Source organism: Mchenga conophoros, linkage group LG3 (genome assembly GCF_057382185.1).
Source record: "Mchenga conophoros isolate Kocher_MC1m ecotype Shallow Benthic linkage group LG3, M_conophoros_male_GT1.1, whole genome shotgun sequence".
Lineage (NCBI taxonomy): Eukaryota > Metazoa > Chordata > Actinopteri > Cichliformes > Cichlidae > Mchenga > Mchenga conophoros.
In genome coordinates, this window is record NC_140528.1 from 27,008,193 (window position 1) to 27,027,164 (window position 18,972).

Below are 18,972 nucleotides of genomic sequence, written 5' to 3' on the forward strand. Positions count from 1 at the left end.
GCAGTGAAATTGGACGGTCTAGCCTTCTGATTAGTGTCACCGCTGTCTCGGTGGAGTTTAATAAACTCGGCCGTCTTGCTATCTAAAATATAACGGGACTCTGGCGTGAATTGTTGACCATCTCACACTTCTGTTTAATCAGTTTTTTGTTTGACGTTTATTCAGCTGTGTAAAAACCAAGGAGGAACCCACCCAGGGGATTAATAAAGTTTTATTTTATCTTATCTAATCTAATAACTTTAATCTCAGCCAAACCAATTTACTCACGAACAAATAAAACACTGAAATAAGCCAAACAATAGCATTTTTAGGTTGTCTAAGTCAGCGGTCCCCAACTCCCAGGCCTCGGACCGGTACCGGTCCGTGAGTCGTTTGGTACCGGGCCAGGAGAGTTGAGGCTCAGGTGTGAAATGTATGGTTTTCAGGGTTTTTATCGGTTTTCAGCGTTATTTTGTTATCGTTTTTATCGTTAACTCTGTTTTCCTGGGTCTTTTCACGTGTGTTATGAATAAATCTTCTTTTTTTCAATACCGGCACTAGTTTTATTTTATTGTATTTATCCGCGGCACCTTATTGCCGGTCCGTGAAAATATTGTCGGGCATAAACCGGTCCGTGGCGCAAAAAAGGTTGGGGACCGCTGGTCTAAGTGACTTATATATTACTTTTAACCTGAGTAGCGAAAGTCCGCGGTGATCTGAAAATGATGTGCCGGGAGTTGTGCTGTTCTCTGCGGCTTCAGTAACCCTGGAGCTCTCGGCTAGCTATCGAGCTGGTGGGTAACAGACGTCTCCGAAAACTTTGAAGCGCTTTTGCAAATATGCGATATCTTGATAAACCAAGCAGATATTTGAAGTTTACACAGCTACATTCTCGCCTGAAAATATGTTAAAAGTTTATTTTGTGACCCAGGAAGATTAATAAGAGTAATTTTAAAACTTAGTAGCGGTCGCCATTACCGGAAACTGGAGTTTGGCTTGGCCGCACTATGAATTCTGGGATATAGTGGGCCACGAAGGACACACCCGACCCATCCTTCAAATTCGGGGAAAAGGAGGACGCATTTGTCGGCTGCATTCGGAGGAGTCCACGAATTTGGACAGCCTTCGGTGCGTTGCTATGACGTTATCGGTCTACAGATATGGATATGTCCTCAGGAGGATGCAGCCCATGAATTTGGACACACCGAGCCTGCGTGCTGGTAGCACCTTAGCCACAGCTCGGGTGTGGAGGAGAAGCTGAAAAAGAAGGTTTTCTAGTTTGTAAGAAGGAAAAAACTGAGAAGACTAAGTTAAAGAGAGGCTGGAGAGTAACACAGAGCAGCAATGAATGCTGCTCACACACTTTAGACAGTTTAGCATCAAATGTTCGAGTGAGTTAGCTTCCAGCTAACTAGCAGAGCAGCTAACTAGCAGAGCAGCTAACTAGCAAACCAGCTAACTAGCAACTGCGACTGCTTTCTGACAAGAGTGTCAGGCACTCAGACTGGTTTTCTTTGTGGATGATGATGTATTCTCACACTAGGGCTGCCACGATTACGTCGACTATCAAAATCGTCGACGACTAATTTAATAGTCGACGCCTCGTTTGAAGCTTTGTAAGATCACAAAAGACACAGGAATAAGTAGCAGGATTTAAGCGTGTAATAACGGACTGAAACAGAAGATGGCAGCACTGCATGTACAAGGATGCCAGCTGCCGTTAAACCCCGAAGAAGAAGAAGTAGCTCTGTCCCAGAATTCATAGCGCAGCCCAGCTCAGTTTCCAACAATGGCGGCAGCTACTTAGTTTTAATATTACTCTTATTATTCTTTCTGGGTCACAAAATAAACGTTTAACATATTTTCAGGCGAGAATGTAGCTGTGTAAACCTCAAATATCTGCTCAGTTTATCAGGACACCACATATTTTCAAAAGCGCTCCGACGTTTTCGGAGACGTCTGTTACCCACTAGCTCGATAGCTAGCCGGGGGCAAGGATCACTAGAGCGTGAGAACACCGGACTCCTGGGAAATCGTTTTCAAACCCACCGCCGTCTTTCGCTACTCAGGTTAAACATATATAAGTCACTTAGATAACTTGTTGTTATTGTTTGGCTTTCTTTAGTATTTTATTTGTTCCTGAGTAAATCGGTTTGGCTGAGATTAAAGTTATAGTTTTTACACAGCTGAATAAACATCAAGCAGACAGCTGATTATCAGAAGTGTGAGATGCTCGAGAATATACTCCGGTGTACTGTTATATTTTAGAAAGCAAGGAGTTTATTAAACTTCACTGAAACAATCTGCAAATTTCATTAAAATTTAATAAACTATCATCTTGTCTTTATTTTTAGTTAGCACCTGAAACACTTAAAGCTGTAAGCTAATGATAGTTATATAAGAGCAGATGCTGCTGGTGCAATAAGCTGTAGTTTTACGTCCAATGGATGATGATCTGATTAGTCGACTAATCGCAAAATTAATCGGTGACTAGTAGAGCTGGGCGATATGAGATTTTTTCATATCACGATATGTTTTTTTCATTTCAGGCGATAACGATATCTATCACGATATAAGCCAAATAACTATATTTGTAAGATTTAAATGTGCCGTTGCTCACAAGTAAAATGTGAAATAATCAGCAGCTTGTTTTTATTTAAATATTTATTTCCCATAATAAGTTCAACAGGGTAGATGTACTTAAGGAACATGAGACTTTTTCAGATAAATAAAGGCAAATATTGCAAACTACACAAAAGGCAGCCGCTAAAGCGTTTAAGTTTCAAAATAGAACAAATGAAACAGACTAAATTGTCAATTCCACTTAGAAACAAAATATTAATTCTAAAAATAAATCTTAGTTTGTTTTACAGAAGAACAGACAAAACTGACCAACTTTTGTCAATATCAAATAAACTGAGAACTAAAAGGAAATTCTCAATCTCTCCTTGTTGTATAGCTGAGCTTTTCAAACAGTTTTAACAGTTACTTTAGTCTGACAAAAGCCGAATGAAGAATTAGCGCTTCCAGTCAGAGACTGAGGCTACGTCCACACGTACACGGGTATTTTTGAAAACGGAGATTTTCCGTTTTCGTTTTAAAAAATAATCCCGTCCACACATAAAGGCAGAAATGAAGGAAAACGCTGCTATGAACATGCCAAAGCAGCAGGTGGCGCTAGATTCCTAACCGTGCAGAAATGTTGGCCAATCAGAAGTCTAGAAGCCTCGGTGGGAAAAAGTAAACAAAGCTGGGGCATAGAAGCAGAACAGAGTCGTATGTGTGGAGGGACAGTAACTGTGTGTATATGTAAGCATTTAAACACTGCAGAGAGTAGAATTAACAGTATTGTAGAAATTCATTTCACCGAAACAATAACGTGGCGCACAGTGTGACGCATGCACCAGTTTATTGTGTTTCCAGACTTGCTTTCGGCACAATTTACAGTGCACGCTACTCTGTTTTTTGTCAGACTTGAAATAGCCGAAATACCTTCACACTACGGAACTTCTATGGCTCTTCCGTTCGACAATCTCTCCGGCATTGGAACCATCATCTGTTTTCTCTTCGGTCACGCTCGGTTGATTTTTCTAGTCGGTGCACTCATTTCCTCCATTACCCGCTGGCTGCTTCCCAAACAAACACACGTGCGGCTTGGCACTTGTGCTGTACGTAACAAGTCACGCGACGTGACGCTGTGGCTGTGATTGGTTCGGCTCTGCGCTACTTAATTTGGATTGGCTGACCTTTTTTTTTTTTTATTTTTTTTTTTTATTTTTTTTTTAAGAGGACAAGAGCGGCGAGGTCTATCGCGATAGCTTAATTTCTCTATCGAGTAAAAGTTATATCGCGATACATATCGTTATCGTTCTATCGCCCAGCTCTAGTGACTAGTCGACTATCAAAATAATCGTTTGTGGCAGCCCTATCTCACACTGATCCTTCATGATGATGCTGCCATCCACCCACTGCTCCTAGCAGTGTTGCCAACTCCTCAGTAAGGAAAATTGCTATTGGTTGTCCTAAAAGTTGCTGGAAGTCGCTAAATGACGTCATCGCCTAATTTGGATAAATGGTCATGCTAATGTAATTGTAACGTACATTGTAGGAGAGAAAAATAACATCGTGGAAGAGACATAACGGGAGTAAAAAACGTCCTGGAATGCATATAAATCATAGTTCTGTCTGTAACTATTACAACACTCTCACCACATTTGTTAACAATTCTCTCAACAAATGTGTTTTTCCTCATTCTTTGTTATCCAGCTGAGACTTTGGGTATAAATGTGTCATAAACAGGATAAAGCAGTGCAGGTTCAATGTAATCAAACCTCAGACTGAGTTCAAAATCATCACCTGTCCCAGATACCACATCAGCACCAGAACCATGATGTGTTTACTCACATTTAAAAAGGTGGAGGGCAGTGTGAATGGACTGTTGTCATTGGTCTGAACGTGCCTCTATAAACATGTGCTCTTCATTATTGATGTTTTCCTTATGAACAGAAAATGAGACTTAATAAAATCCTTCTGACTGTTGTTGGAGCAGGTTGGGTCCTGGGTTTGAGTCCCCCACTGTTCCACAGTGGCTTCTAGCTTTGTTTCACAGTGTGTAGAACAACAAATAAAACCAAATCACAAAAAAACGCATCAAACTTTGAGGGTTTTTCCCAAGGATGAGGAAGCAGACTCGGCCCCAAACATCTGGATATATGGATGTTACCACAGCAACCACAGCAGTGTGCTCTCAGTATATTTAGTTGTATAAAGGTGTTTGTGGTGTGTTGCGTGTGAGAACACTGTTCACAGCAGTCATAGCTCGCTGCCTTCAACAGTCTCTTCCTTCCTTGTTTGGATGTCACTGATATCATCTTCTGCTCGCACACTGACCACCTGTTGAAGCTAACATGGAAGCAGCAGGTATGCCACCTGTGGCAGCTGAGGTCACGTGATCTGGGTGTTTGGACCACGTGTTGGAGCAGCGTTTCCAAACATCTGCACTTCAGAAGCTCTAAAGTGTGGAAACGTCACTGTGGAGCGTCTCATCGCTATCTAAGAGATTTTCTTGCCTCTGCAAAGCGAAGCTTGCAAACAGCACCATAGTTTGTCAATCCCAACCAATCAGAGCGCTCCTTATGTCACGTCACATGACTCGTGTGTTTTCCTCTTTGATTAGCACCCAAAGAACTAAAGAAAGGCTAAAAGGACGTTCAGCCAATCAAATCCCTCCTAGGAACAGGAAGTCTAGAGAGGAAATGGAGCAGAGCAGGAGAATCACTAGTTTAAATGTCTGAGTTTTAAACTGGTGACCCTCTAAAGAGGCTTTTATTGACTCTTTCGGTTTTCTTTACAGCTTTTTACACCATTTAAACTGTCTAATATCACAATTAGAAATAACTGTTTTGTATTCGACTGCTAAAATTTAATACTTTGTTGTTTATATATTACCGAGAGTGGTTAGAACTTTAACTTTAACAACTGCCTGGGCCACCACCATTGTTTAGTTGAATTACCTACCTTATGTGGTTTTGTTATAGGGGTTTTATGAGGCAGGTTTTTATTTTAATGTTTTGGGGTTATGTATGGTCTCTTACAAAAAATTCTTCTTATACTTATATAATTGTTCAGATAGCTCATTGGCTTAGGTTATATCCTACCATTACACCCATGCACAGAATTTTACTACACCGAACTTAAATTAAGGGTCATATAACCTGTATATCTTGGAATATTAGAGGGATCAATTCACCTATTAAGAGAAAAAAAATGTTGACATATTTAAAGAGGCAAAACGTAGATGTCGCTTTTATCCAGGAAAGCCACCTCACAGACGCTGAACATTTAAAATTACGAAGAGATTGGGTAGGCAATGTTTTTTATTCATCATATACCTCCAAAGCAAGAGGAGTCACCCTGCTTATTAATAAACACTTGAACTTTCAACTAAATTCAGTTGAAAAGGACAAAAATGGCAGATTCCTACTTGTAAATGGTGAAATAAATAGAAATAAGATAACTTTGGTAAATATATACGGGCCCAACTATGATGACCCTTTATTCTTCAATAATTTAATAATGAAAATGGCTACAATTGAGGGACAGTATATTGTGGGTGGAGATTTCAATATGGTTCTAAATCCCTCCTTGGACCGGTCTTCACCTAAAACAGTTTCTTTATCCAAAGCAGCAACTGCATTGAACCAAGGTATGAAGGATATACAGTGGGGCAAAAAAGTATTTAGTCAGCCACCGATTGTGCAAGTTCCCCCACCTAAAATGATGACAGAGGTCAGTAATTTGCACCAGAGGTACACTTCAACTGTGAGAGACAGAATGTGAAAGAAAAATCCATGAATCCACATGGTAGGATTTGTAAAGAATTTATTGGTAAATCAGGGTGGAAAATAAGTATTTGGTCAATAACAAAAATACAACTCAATACTTTGTAACATAACCTTTGTTGGCAATAACAGAGGTCAAACGTTTACTATAGGTCTTTACCAGGTTTGCACACACAGTAGCTGGTATTTTGGCCCATTCCTCCATGCAGATCTTCTCGAGAGCAGTGATGTTTTGGGGCTGTCGCCGAGCAACACGGACTTTCAACTCCCGCCACAGATTTTCTATGGGGTTGAGGTCTGGAGACTGGCTAGGCCACTCCAGGACTTTCAAATGCTTCTTACGGAGCCACTCCTTTGTTGCCCGGGCGGTGTGTTTTGGATCATTGTCATGTTGGAAGACCCAGCCTCGTTTCATCTTCAAAGTTCTCACTGATGGAAGGAGGTTTTGGCTCAAAATCTCACGATACATGGCCCCATTCATTCTGTCCTTAACACGGATCAGTCGTCCTGTCCCCTTGGCAGAAAAACAGCCCCATAGCATGATGTTTCCACCCCCATGCTTCACAGTAGGTATGGTGTTCTTGGGATGCAACTCAGTATTCTTCTTCCTCCAAACACGACGAGTTGAGTTTATACCAAAAAGTTCTACTTTGGTTTCATCTGACCACATGACATTCTCCCAATCCTCTGCTGTATCATCCATGTGCTCTCTGGCAAACTTCAGACGGGCCTGGACATGCACTGGCTTCAGCAGCGGAACACGTCTGGCACTGCGGGATTTGATTCCCTGCCGTTGTAGTGTGTTACTGATGGTGACCTTTGTTACTTTGGTCCCAGCTCTCTGCAGGTCATTCACCAGGTCCCCCCGTGTGGTTCTGGGATCTTTGCTCACCGTTCTCATGATCATTTTGACCCCACGGGATGAGATCTTGCGTGGAGCCCCAGATGGAGGGAGATTATCAGTGGTCTTGTATGTCTTCCATTTTCTGATGATTGCTCCCACAGTTGATTTTTTCACACCAAGCTGCTTGCCTATTGTAGATTCACTCTTCCCAGTCTGGTGCAGGTCTACAATACTTTTCCTGGTGTCCTTCCAAAGCTCTTTGGTCTTGGCCATGGCGGAGTTTGGAGTCTGACTGTTTGAGGCTGTGGACAGGTGTCTTTTATACAGATGATGAGTTCAAACAGGTGCCATTCATACAGGTAACGAGTGGGGGACAGAAAAGCGTCTTACAGAAGACGTTACAGGTCTGTGAGAGCCAGAGATTTTCCTTGTTTGAGGTGACCAAATACTTATTTTCCACCCTGATTTACGAATAAATTCTTTACAAATCCTACCATGTGGATTCATGGATTTTTTTTTCACATTCTGTCTCTCACAGTTGAAGTGTACCTCTGGTGCAAATTACTGACCTCTGTCATCATTTTAAGTGGGGGAACTTGCACAATCGGTGGCTGACTAAATACTTTTTTGCCCCACTGTAGGCGTAATTGATGTATGGCGAAACCTCCACGCAGGTCAAAGGGATTTTTCTTTTTTTTCTCCAGTACATAATACGCACTCAAGAATTAATATGTTTCTTATATCACAAAATATGATGGCAACAGTGATAGACTGCTCTTATTTAGCAGCTACTTTCTCAGACCATAATCCCATTAAACTTCTTTGGGCTACTAATATACCGCAAAATATAATCTACAGATGAAGGTTTAAGAATTACATGCTAGGAGACTCTGATTTTATTTCATATATGAACACTAATATTGAAATATTTCTAGATGCTAATTCAAATTCCTCCTCACATGCTAACATTTGGGAAGCGCTTAAAGCTTATATCAGAGGTATGGTTATGTCTTATGGGGCTAATAAGGCTAAAAAGGTCAGAGAGAAGATATCTAAATTGGAGACCGACATTAAAAACTTGGAACAGGAATATATTGCCACCAAAAAGGAAGAATGTCTTAATACATTAACAAAAGCAAGGTTGCAGTATGATAATTTATGCACCAACAGAGTAGAAGCAGCTATGGCCAGAACTAGATATCACTACTATGAATATGGAAACAAAACAAGTAAATTACTGGCCTGGCAAATTAAGAAAGAAACATCGGAGAAATTTATACGGACAATTCTAACGGAAGATGATAAACTTCTTGATGAATCAGTACTCATAAATGCAGAGTTTAAACGGTTTTATGAAGATCTGTATAAATCTGAGCAAGGGGTCGATGGTACTGCTGCAAAAAGATTTATAGATGGAATAACCCCTCCTAAATTACATAATGAGGACAAAGAACTGCTTGATGTAGATATAACGGAGATGGAGGTTCTTCGAGCCCTCAAGTGTTTACAAAATAATAAGACCCCTGGACCAGATGGATTCTCAGCTGATTACTATAAGGCCTTTTCTAATAAATTATTGACACCACTTACAAATATGATTAAAGAAGCCTTAGAAAATAAGAAATTACCGGAATCACTGGAAAATGCAACAATTACATTATTGCCAAAGCTGGGCAAGGACAAACAGAGATGTGACTCTTATAGACCACTTAGCCTTTTAAACGCAGATTATAAAATATTATCTAAAATAATTGCACATAGATTGGAGGACATTATGCCTAAGATAATAAATGCCGATCAAACAGGCTTCATTAAAAACAGACAGGGAGCAGATAATGTGCGGCGCCTGCTCCACATAATGAATGCCGCTCAAAAAAATCAAGAACCATTGCTAGTAATTTCCATGGACGCTAATAAAGCATTTGGCAGGATTGAACCAAACTTTTTATTTCAGACAATGGAAGCCATGGGCTTCGGAGAAAAGATCACCCGCTATGTTAAGATACTTTTTAACACCCCCAAAGCCAATATTATAACAAATAATGTGCTTTCTAACACTTTCTCCCTAACCAGAGGCTGTAGACAAGGCTGTCCAAGTTCTCCCTTGCTCTTTGCGATTGCGATCGAGCCACTGGCAGTGGCCATTCGTACTAATGTTGCTATATCTGGAATCAAATTCGGTACAAGTGAACATAAACTTTCCCTATATGCAGATGACCTCTTACTGTATATAACGGACCCTCTCAAGTCAATTCCCTCATTAATGAATAGTCTTAAAGAATATAGTGCGGCTTCAGGATACAAGTTAAATTATACCAAAAGTGAAATTATGTCATTAAATATACAAGATAATCGTGTTAGAGCTCTTACAGATCCACTACAGTGGTGTAATAATGGATTTACATATTTGGGCATACAAATTGGTAAATCTGAGGATAAAATATTCAAACTAAATTATATTAAACTGTTGGAGCAAACTAAACTTAATATACAGAGATGGATGGATTTGCCATTATCCCTCATAGGGAGAATTAATGTGGTTAAAATGAACATTTTGCCTAAGTTTACCTATTTATTTCAATGTCTCCCTATAAATGTTCCTAAGAAAAACCCAAGAGTTAAACTCTCCTCATTACAGGCCCCTTATTCACGGGGAGGACTCAACCTACCAAACTTTAGGAATTATTATCTGGCCTCCCAATACCGATCAATTTTGATCTGGTTATATGCAGAGAGGAGTGAGGTTCGATGGGTTTCAATAGAACAATATGAGGTGAACCCCATATCATTAAAAGACATCCCATTTCTAGGTATGAAAAAATGTTTATCTAAGCTCACAAATAACTCGATGATATTAAACACCTTCCGTGCCTGGCAGGAATCCCACTCACTTCTAAAAATAAATATAAAAATAAAAATAAATATAAAAATAAATATTTCTTTTCTTAGAAGGACACCCCTATGGGGCAATCCTAATCTCTCACATCATATTTCCGATTCCATATTGCGGGGATGGAAGGATAGAAATATTCGAACTGTTGCCGATCTATATAATAATGATACATTTATTGACTTCCAACAACTAAAGGAAAATTTTAAACTTCCAGACCAAATTTTTTTTAAATTTCTACAAATAAGAGACTGGATCAAAGAAAAAACCAAAGGATTATTCCCTGAGATTCCTAAAGAAAGTCCTTTTGAAACGCATCTTTGCACCAAACCATGGAAGTCAATAAAAGGCATCTTCAATATACACTATTATTAATGAAAAATTACCTGACTACAACAAAACGTCTCTGAAAAGAAAATGGGAGGCAGATCTGGGCTATGTCTATGAAGAGGTAGAATGGTACCATCTAATGGAACAGGCACAGACCATGTTAATTTCTACAAATCATAGACAAATGCAATTTAATATATTCCACAGGACATATTATACACCTTACAGATTACATAAAATTGATATTAATTACTCTCCCAAATGTTTGAGATGTAAGGTGATAGATGGTGATCTCCTTCATATGCTGTGGAATTGCCCAGTAATAGAGGAGTTCTGGAGACGGACTACTGAAATAATTTCAAGGGTAATTGGGATCCAAGTCGAAATGGACCCAAAACTATGGATTTTAGGTGACATAGATTCTATAAATGTGGATTACCACAAGAAATATTTTATTTTACTTGCGAGTACTGCAGTTAAAAAATGTATTCTGACACATTGGAAATCTGAAAACTCTCCAACACTGAGATATTGGATTAATGAGTTAGCATCATACTGTACACCTGAGAAGATATTGCATAGTGTAAAAGGGAAATACGGAACCTTTAAAAAAATTTGCGGACCATTTCTTTCAGTATTACCGTCTTTGGACTTGACAGAATATAGAGATGACGTAAATTCCTCTGGGTTTACCCTAAATTGATCATCGGTTAGGCCCTTCTGATCAGAATTCTTAAATGTTGTGCTGATTCTTGTGTATAGATGGGTGTAAATATGGGCTGTCTGGATACACGAATGTGATAAAGTTGAGAGCCATACAGGGGTAAAGGGGTGGGGGGATGGTGGGAGGGGTTCACACGATATGTTTTTTTTTTTGTTTGTTTTTTATTTCTTTAATTACTAATACTGTTACTATTATAATTATTATTTTTTATTATTATTATTATTAATACGCCCGTATTTTCTGTGTTCGGTCCTCAGATGGTTGAGGCTATGTTTGAAAGATAAAGATACTAGAGTGTGATCCTGAGAATATTTATTTATTTATTTATTTATTTGGGGTCATAATGGTCAGTCAAGAGTTGGCTAGTTGATGATACCTACTCTGTCCCATAACTGTGAATGTCTTTTATTGTTTGTTTTTGTTTGTTTGGTGTTCGTTTTCAATTTTAAAAAATCAAAATAAAAAGTTGGAAAAGGAATTTGAAAAAAAAAAAGAAATAACTTTTGGATAGTTTTTCTACATTTTCACTGAAATGTGACACAAATAATGACTTTCTGACTTTACTTTGGACTAATCTAACGACTCAGCCTGGCTATGTTGGACTTGGTGTGGAAGCAGCTCCCAGTTTGAGTTCAGCAGACAGACTCTCTCTCTACTTTGAAGATCAGCTGCAAACTTTCCTTTTTGATAAAGCTTATAGTTCGAGCTGGATCAGGTGACCCTGAACCATCCCTTAGTTATGCTGCTATACAGGGAGTGCAGAATTATTAGGCAAGTTGTATTTTTGAGGAATAATTTTATTATTGAACAACAACCATGTTCTCAATGAACCCAAAAAACTCATTAATATCAAAGCTGAATGTTTTTGGAAGTAGTTTTTAGTTTGTTTTTAGTTTGAGCTATTTTAGGGGGATATCTGTGTGTGCAGGTGACTATTACTGTGCAGAATTATTAGGCAACTTAACAAAAAACAAATATATACCCATTTCAATTATTTATTTTTACCAGTGAAACCAATATAACATCTCCACATTCACAAATATACATTTCTGACATTCAAAAACAAAACAAAAACAAATCAGCGACCAATATAGCCACCTTTCTTTGCAAGGACACTCAAAAGCCTGCCATCCATGGATTCTGTCAGTGTTTTGATCTGTTCACCATCAACATTGCGTGCAGCAGCAACCACAGCCTCCCAGACACTGTTCAGAGAGGTGTACTGTTTTCCCTCCTTGTAAATCTCACATTTGATGATGGACCACAGGTTCTCAATGGGGTTCAGATCAGGTGAACAAGGAGGCCATGTCATTAGTTTTTCTTCTTTTATACCCTTTCTTGCCAGCCACGCTGTGGAGTACTTGGACGCGTGTGATGGAGCATTGTCCTGCATGAAAATCATGTTTTTCTTGAAGGATGCAGACTTCTTCCTGTACCACTGCTTGAAGAAGGTGTCTTCCAGAAACTGGCAGTAGGACTGGGAGTTGAGCTTGACTCCATCCTCAACCTGAAAAGGCCCCACAAGCTCATCTTTGATGATACCAGCCCAAACCAGTACTCCACCTCCACCTTGCTGGCGTCTGAGTCGGACTGGAGCTCTCTGCCCTTTACCAGTCCAGCCACGGGCCCATCCATCTGGCCCATCAAGACTCACTCTCATTTCATCAGTCCATAAAACCTTAGAAAAACCAGTCTTGAGATATTTCTTGGCCCAGTCTTGACGTTTCAGCTTGTGTGTCTTGTTCAGTGGTGGTCGTCTTTCAGCCTTTCTTACCTTGGCCATGTCTCTGAGTATTGCACACCTTGTGCTTTTGGGCACTCCAGTGATGTTGCAGCTCTGAAATATGGCCAAACTGGTGGCAAGTGGCATCTTGGCAGCTGCACGCTTGACTTTTCTCAGTTCATGGGCAGTTATTTTGCGCCTTGGTTTTTCCACACGCTTCTTGCGACCCTGTTGACTATTTTGAATGAAACGCTCGATTGTTCGATGATCACGCTTCAGAAGCTTTGCAATTTTGAGACTGCTGCATCCCTCTGCAAGATATCTCACTATTTTTGACTTTTCTGAGCCTGTCAAGTCCTTCTTTTGACCCATTTTGCCAAAGGAAAGGACGTTGCCTAATAATTATGCACACCTGATATAGGGTGTTGATGTCATTAGACCACACCCCTTCTCATTACAGAGATGCACATCACCTAATATGCTTAATTGGTAGTAGGCTTTCGAGCCTATACAGCTTGGAGTAAGACAACATGCATGAAGAGGATGATGTGGACAAAATACTCATTTGCCTAATAATTCTGCACTCCCTGTAGGCTCAGGCTGTTGGTGGACTTCCTATGATGCTCTGCTTTCTTCTCCACTCCCCTCTTTTCACTCCTGATACTTTTATATGTCACTACTGCATGTCCTTAACTTTTGTCTTCTCTCTCCTTAGTTTGTGTTTTGTTCTTGTCTCTCTGAGCTCATCTCTTCTCTTTCCCCTCACCATGCAACCAGTCATGGTAGATGCTCCTCCTGGAGCCTGTTTTCACTGGGAGGATCTTTGTGCCCTTCCCACCATCACCAAGTGCTGCTCACAGTGGATTGTCTGATCAGAATCAGAATCAGAAAGGGTTTTATTGCCAAATGTTGAGCAGGTTTACAACATTAGGAAATTGCTGCGGTGCTTCAGTGCAAACATACTGTCATAAAAATATAAAATAAGAATAAGAATTAAAGTGCTAAGTAGACAGATATATACATGATATATACATGAGTGCAGGTGGTGATCAGTGCCAAACATGGAATGATGCAGTGACACAGCGTAGGGTCATGTGTTAGTGGTGGGAACAGTCATGTGGTTATTGTTCATGTGTCCAACAGCAGAGGGGAAGAAACTGTTCTTATGGCGAGAGGTTCTGGTGCGAATGGACCGGAGCCTCCTGCCTGAGGGGAGCAGGTCAAACAGACTGTGTCCAGGGTGAGAAGGGTCAGCTGAGATCCGAGCTGCACGCCGCAGTGTCCTGGAGGTGTACAGGTCCTGCAGAGATGGGAGTCTGCAGCCAATCACCTTCTCAGCAGAGCGCACAACACGCTGCAGTCTCTGTTTGTCCCTGATAGTGGCTCCAGCGTACCACACGGTGATGGAGGAGGTGAGGATGGACTCGATGATTGCGGTGTAGAACTGCATCATCGTCCGTGTTGGCAGGTTGAATTTCTTCAGCTGCCTCAGGAAGTACATCCTCTGCTGGGCTTTCTTAATGACGGAAGTGATGGTGGGCTCCCACTTCAGGTCCTGGGTGATGGTGGTACCCAGGAAGCGGAATGAGTCCACAGAGGTGATGGGGGTGTCAGTCAGGATGATGGGGGGGGGAGTGGAGCTGTGTGCTTCCTGAAGTCCACAATAATCTCCACTGTCTTCTGGGCATTCAGCACCAGGTTGTTGTGGCTGCACCAAGACACCAGACGTTCAACCTCCCTCCTGTAGGCAGACTCATCCCCGTCCGAGATGAGCCCAATAACGGTGGTGTCATCTGCAAACTTGATTAGCTTGACAGACTGGTGGGTGGAGGTGCAGCAGTTGGTGTACAGGGAGAAGAGCAGAGGAGAAAGAACACAGCCCTGAGGGGAGCCGGTGCTGATGGTCCGGGAGTCCGAGACATTCTTCCCCAGCCTCACGTGCTGCTTCCTGTCCGTCAGGAAGTCAGTGATCCACCGGCAGATGGGATCAGGCACATTCATCTGGGAAAGCTTGCCTCGGAGATGGTCTGGAAGGATGGTGTTGAAGGCAGAGCTGAAGTCCACAAACAGGATCCTGGCGTAGGTTCCTGGGGAGTCCAGATGCTGCAGGATGAAGTGTAGGGCCATGTTGATGGCGTCGTCTACAGACCTGTTGGCTCTATATGCAAACTGCAGGGGGTCCAGGAGGGGGGCCGTGAGGGTCCTGAGATGGGAGAGAACTAGGCGCTCAAAAGACTTCATGACCACAGATGTCAGAGCCACGGGTCTGTAGTCATTTAGTCCAGTGATCCTAGGTTTCTTGGGGACAGGGATTATGGTAGAGGACTTGAAGCAGGCAGGCACATGACATGCCTGCAGTGAGGAGTTGAAAATGCCAGAAAACACTGGGGCCAGCTCGTTTGCACAGTGTCTGAGGGTGGCAGGAGACACACCGTCTGGGCCGGGAGCTTTCCGAGCATTCAGACTCCTAAACTGCTTCCTCACATCTGCTTCATGAATATGAAGAGTTGTGGTGGGAGGAGGTGGTGTGAAATCCTCTTTTGTGTGGGGTGAGGAGGGGGGTGTTGTAGGTGAACAGTTTGAAGGTGGTGATGGCTCTATGGAGGGGGGAGAGGTGGGGGAATGAGTGTCCAAAGTGTCTCTATTGTTGGGGCCGTTGGAGGTGTGAAGGCTGCCTGATGGCTCGTCAAAACGGCAGTAGAAGTCGTTAAGGGTGTTGGCCAAGAGCAAGTCATCAGTGGAGTGGGGGGTTTTAGGCTTGTAGTTGGTGATATTCCTAAAACCTTTCCACACAGAGGCCGAGTCATTCTCTGAGATCTGCTGCTGCATCTTCTCAGAGTGCTGATGTTTAGCAATGTCCACTTCTTTAGTGAACCTGTACTTGGCCTCTCTGTAGCAGTCCCTGTCTCCGCTTCTGAACGCCTTTCTCTTTTCCAGCCACAGCTTTTTGAGTTTAGGGGTAAACCAGGGTTTGTCATTGTTATAACTCACCCTGGTGCGTGATGGCACAATGCTGTCCTCACAGAAGTGGATATAGGAGGTTTGGGGCTTTCACTCTGATATTGGAGGCTGTTTCCTTACTCTGTTAAACAGCTTCAGATGTTTTGTGTGTCTGCAGTCTGTCAGGCTGTCTGATCACAGAGGAAGGCTGTACTTCTCTGGCCTCAGCTCTGAGGTCCAACCCCTCCCATCTGAGAGAGCTGGACCTGAGCTACAATCATCCAGGTGCCTCAGGAATGAAGCTGCTGTCGGCTGGACTGAAGGATCCAGGCTGGAGACTGGACACTCTCAGGTATGAAGAGAATGTCTGATAGAGGAGGAAGAGCTGGAAACATTTCCTGTGTCCTTCACTCACTTCCTGTTTGTTTCCTGCAGATGAGACATGAACAATCACACATGCAGGAATATTTTCAGGGACAGACACACTAGTCTAGCTGGATAGTACATGGATATTTATTTAGGGGGTCTCCAAGGAGTCTGTTTGCAGGAACATCTAGGTCACAGGTGTACCTGAGATCGATGCCACTGTGTACCTAATAAAGTGTCAGCCATGTGTATGTTTCCCATGCTGTATGTCCACAGTGATAGTGACAGAAGTATGAAACAAGGCTGTGAATCATTTCAGTCTGTGTGTGTGACAAAGAGGCAGACAGGAGCAGCTAACATTTGGAAATGGAAGCTTAAATACTGGAAACGCTACATTCACATTCAATAAATTTGTTCTCAAGTGCACATTTAGCAGCTATTGCTAAGTAGGCCACTTTGCTCTGCTAAGGATTTGTGTGACCATGAGAGAAACTCTGATAAGCTAATGCTGCTAAGCCAATGCTGTTTATGGGCCCTGTTAGAATCAATATTTCAGTCTCATTCTGTTGTTTGAGAACAATATTAACGTCTCACATCATTATAACACCAGAGAAAAGGGTATTAGCGTTAGCTACTAATGCTTATTCACCTCAAATTAGCTTTAGCTGCTAATGGCAGCCCACTTAGCATTAACTCCTGACATCGTTATAATGCAGGGGAAAAGAGTTACCATTATCGGATAATGCTAATTCACATCAAATTTGCATTATTTAATAACGGTAGACTTCGTATCATTAGCTGCTGTCATTCTTACAAATGAAACAGTATGAGCATTAGCTGTTAATGCTTTTTCATCTAAAATTAGAATTAGCCACTAATGGCGTATTGTTAAAATGTAAGAAAAAACATTGTCAGCATAAGCGGATAATGCTAATTCACCTGAAATTAGTATTAGCTAATAATGGCAACCTACTTGGCATTAGCTGCTCACATTGTTAGAAATCAAGAGAATATGGTATTAGCATTAGTTGCCAATGCTTATTCACCTAAAATTAGCATTAGCCACTAATGGTAGCCTATTTAGCATAAACTTCTTGATGCTAAATGAAGTTAATTCATGATAAATAGGCTTAACTGTAATGAAAGTAGTGTTAGCATTAGCTGCTGATATTGTTAAAAAGTAATAAAAAGTAAGATAAAACATTGCTAGCAGTAGCAGATAATGCTAACACACATCAAATTATCATTACTCAATAATGGCAGCCTTCTTAGCATTAACTGCTCATATTGTTATAATGCAAGGGTAAAGAGTTGGCAAAAACATTGTTAGCATTAGTGGATAATGCTAATTCACCTAAATTAGCATTAGCTAATAATTGCTATGTACCTAGCATTAGCTACTGATATTGACATAAAGGAAGAAAATATGGTATTAGCATTAGCTTCTAATGCTTTTTCATCTAAAATTAGAATTAGCCACTAATTGCGTCCTATTTAGCATTAACTCTTCACATCGCAGGGGAAAAGTTAAGATTGAATTAAAAAAGTGTTCACATCAGCTACTCCTATTGTTAAAAGGTAAGAAAAAAAAAACATTGTTAGCATAAGCGGATAATGCTAATTCACCTCAAATTAGTATTAGCTAATAACGGCAACCTACTTAGCATTAGCTGGTCACATTGTTATAAAGCAAGAAAATGTGGTATTAGCATTAGCTGCCAATTCCTATTCACCTATAATTAGCATTAGCCACTAATGGCAGTCTACGTAGCATTAACGCCTCACTAATAGTCACGGCAGACCCGACGATGTTTGCATGAACACGCTTTTCAGCATCTCTTTATTGACCACTTTTCACACACGGTTGCTGTACGCATATAGACGGCTGTAGCTTTGCAGCTCACAGCCCGACACACACCAACACAACAGCATAGAGAGCTAAGACGTAAAGGCGGCGAGGCCTGATTGCGGGTGCCACTCAGGTGCGTCCGCCTCCCCTGCAGCGGCGCTGCAGACCACGCCCCGGCACACACATTAACCTGGTAAAATACATATTTAGGCAGAATTTTGCAAATATCTGTTTTTCAATTTTTAGCAGCATAGAGCTTTTTTTCCAATTATTTTTTAAAAGTCAGGTCAAGGCTCCAAAAGCTCAAAGGTGATATAAGGGTGGTGGCTCACAACAGTTTTGGTTTGTTGGATCATTTTAGTTCAGCTGGGTGTCTTTGCTTTGTTATATTTCTTTAAGAGTTCAAAATGTGTTGATTACATAAATAACATGTAATTTTCTCTGTAGCACATCATGGATTTCATAAGCAACTCACCTTAGTTGTTCACACATGTTGTGTACAGTGTTATCTTCATTTTAAATGTCAAAAAGTATTTGATCCAAATGGCTCTTTGGGTCTTAAAGGCTTCCTCTAGTGAAAGAAAGGTAAACTATACTCAATAGCAGTACATTTTTGCTCTAGTTAATATTAGCGGTTGAAGGTTTAAATGATTTCTTAAACATGTTGGTGATTTAATGCTAAAAAATAAAAATAAAAAACATTGTTTTTAAGTGTTTTTTGTGAGATTTTAGGTTGTGTTAGGCAGTATGTCAAAATGAAAAAAGCAAAGAAACTGCCAATTTAAACGTGAGCTTGTGTTGAATAGAACGAGACATTTTCTTTTAATGTAAAAGAATAGAAAGGTTGCTGAGCCCTGGTATAGGAGGACACCTACTCTGTGTCTGGTTAAGTATAAGGTCACAGTTCTCTCCCTCATCAATTGTCTGGTTCCAGCGGTGGGTCTGTGCTAGACGACCCATCACCAGCTCTTTCCACTGGTTACCAG

The 18,972-nt window shown here is 41.0% G+C and overlaps 1 protein-coding gene across 5 annotated transcripts in view; it reads left to right on the forward strand.

The window, feature by feature from the left end:
• Positions 1-18,972, forward strand: part of LOC146577939 (protein NLRC3-like) — a 37,023-nt gene that overhangs the window by 14,851 nt on the left and 3,200 nt on the right. For 4 of the 5 annotated variants that reach the window (XM_085268450.1, XM_085268451.1, XM_085268452.1 and 1 more), the window contains one exon: positions 15,950-16,123. The exons of the other annotated variant lie outside the window; for it this stretch is intronic. In XM_085268450.1, the coding sequence (XP_085124576.1) occupies positions 15,950-16,123 (174 nt within the window). The remainder of the gene's footprint in view (positions 1-15,949; positions 16,124-18,972) is intronic. 5 annotated transcript variants of the gene reach the window in all.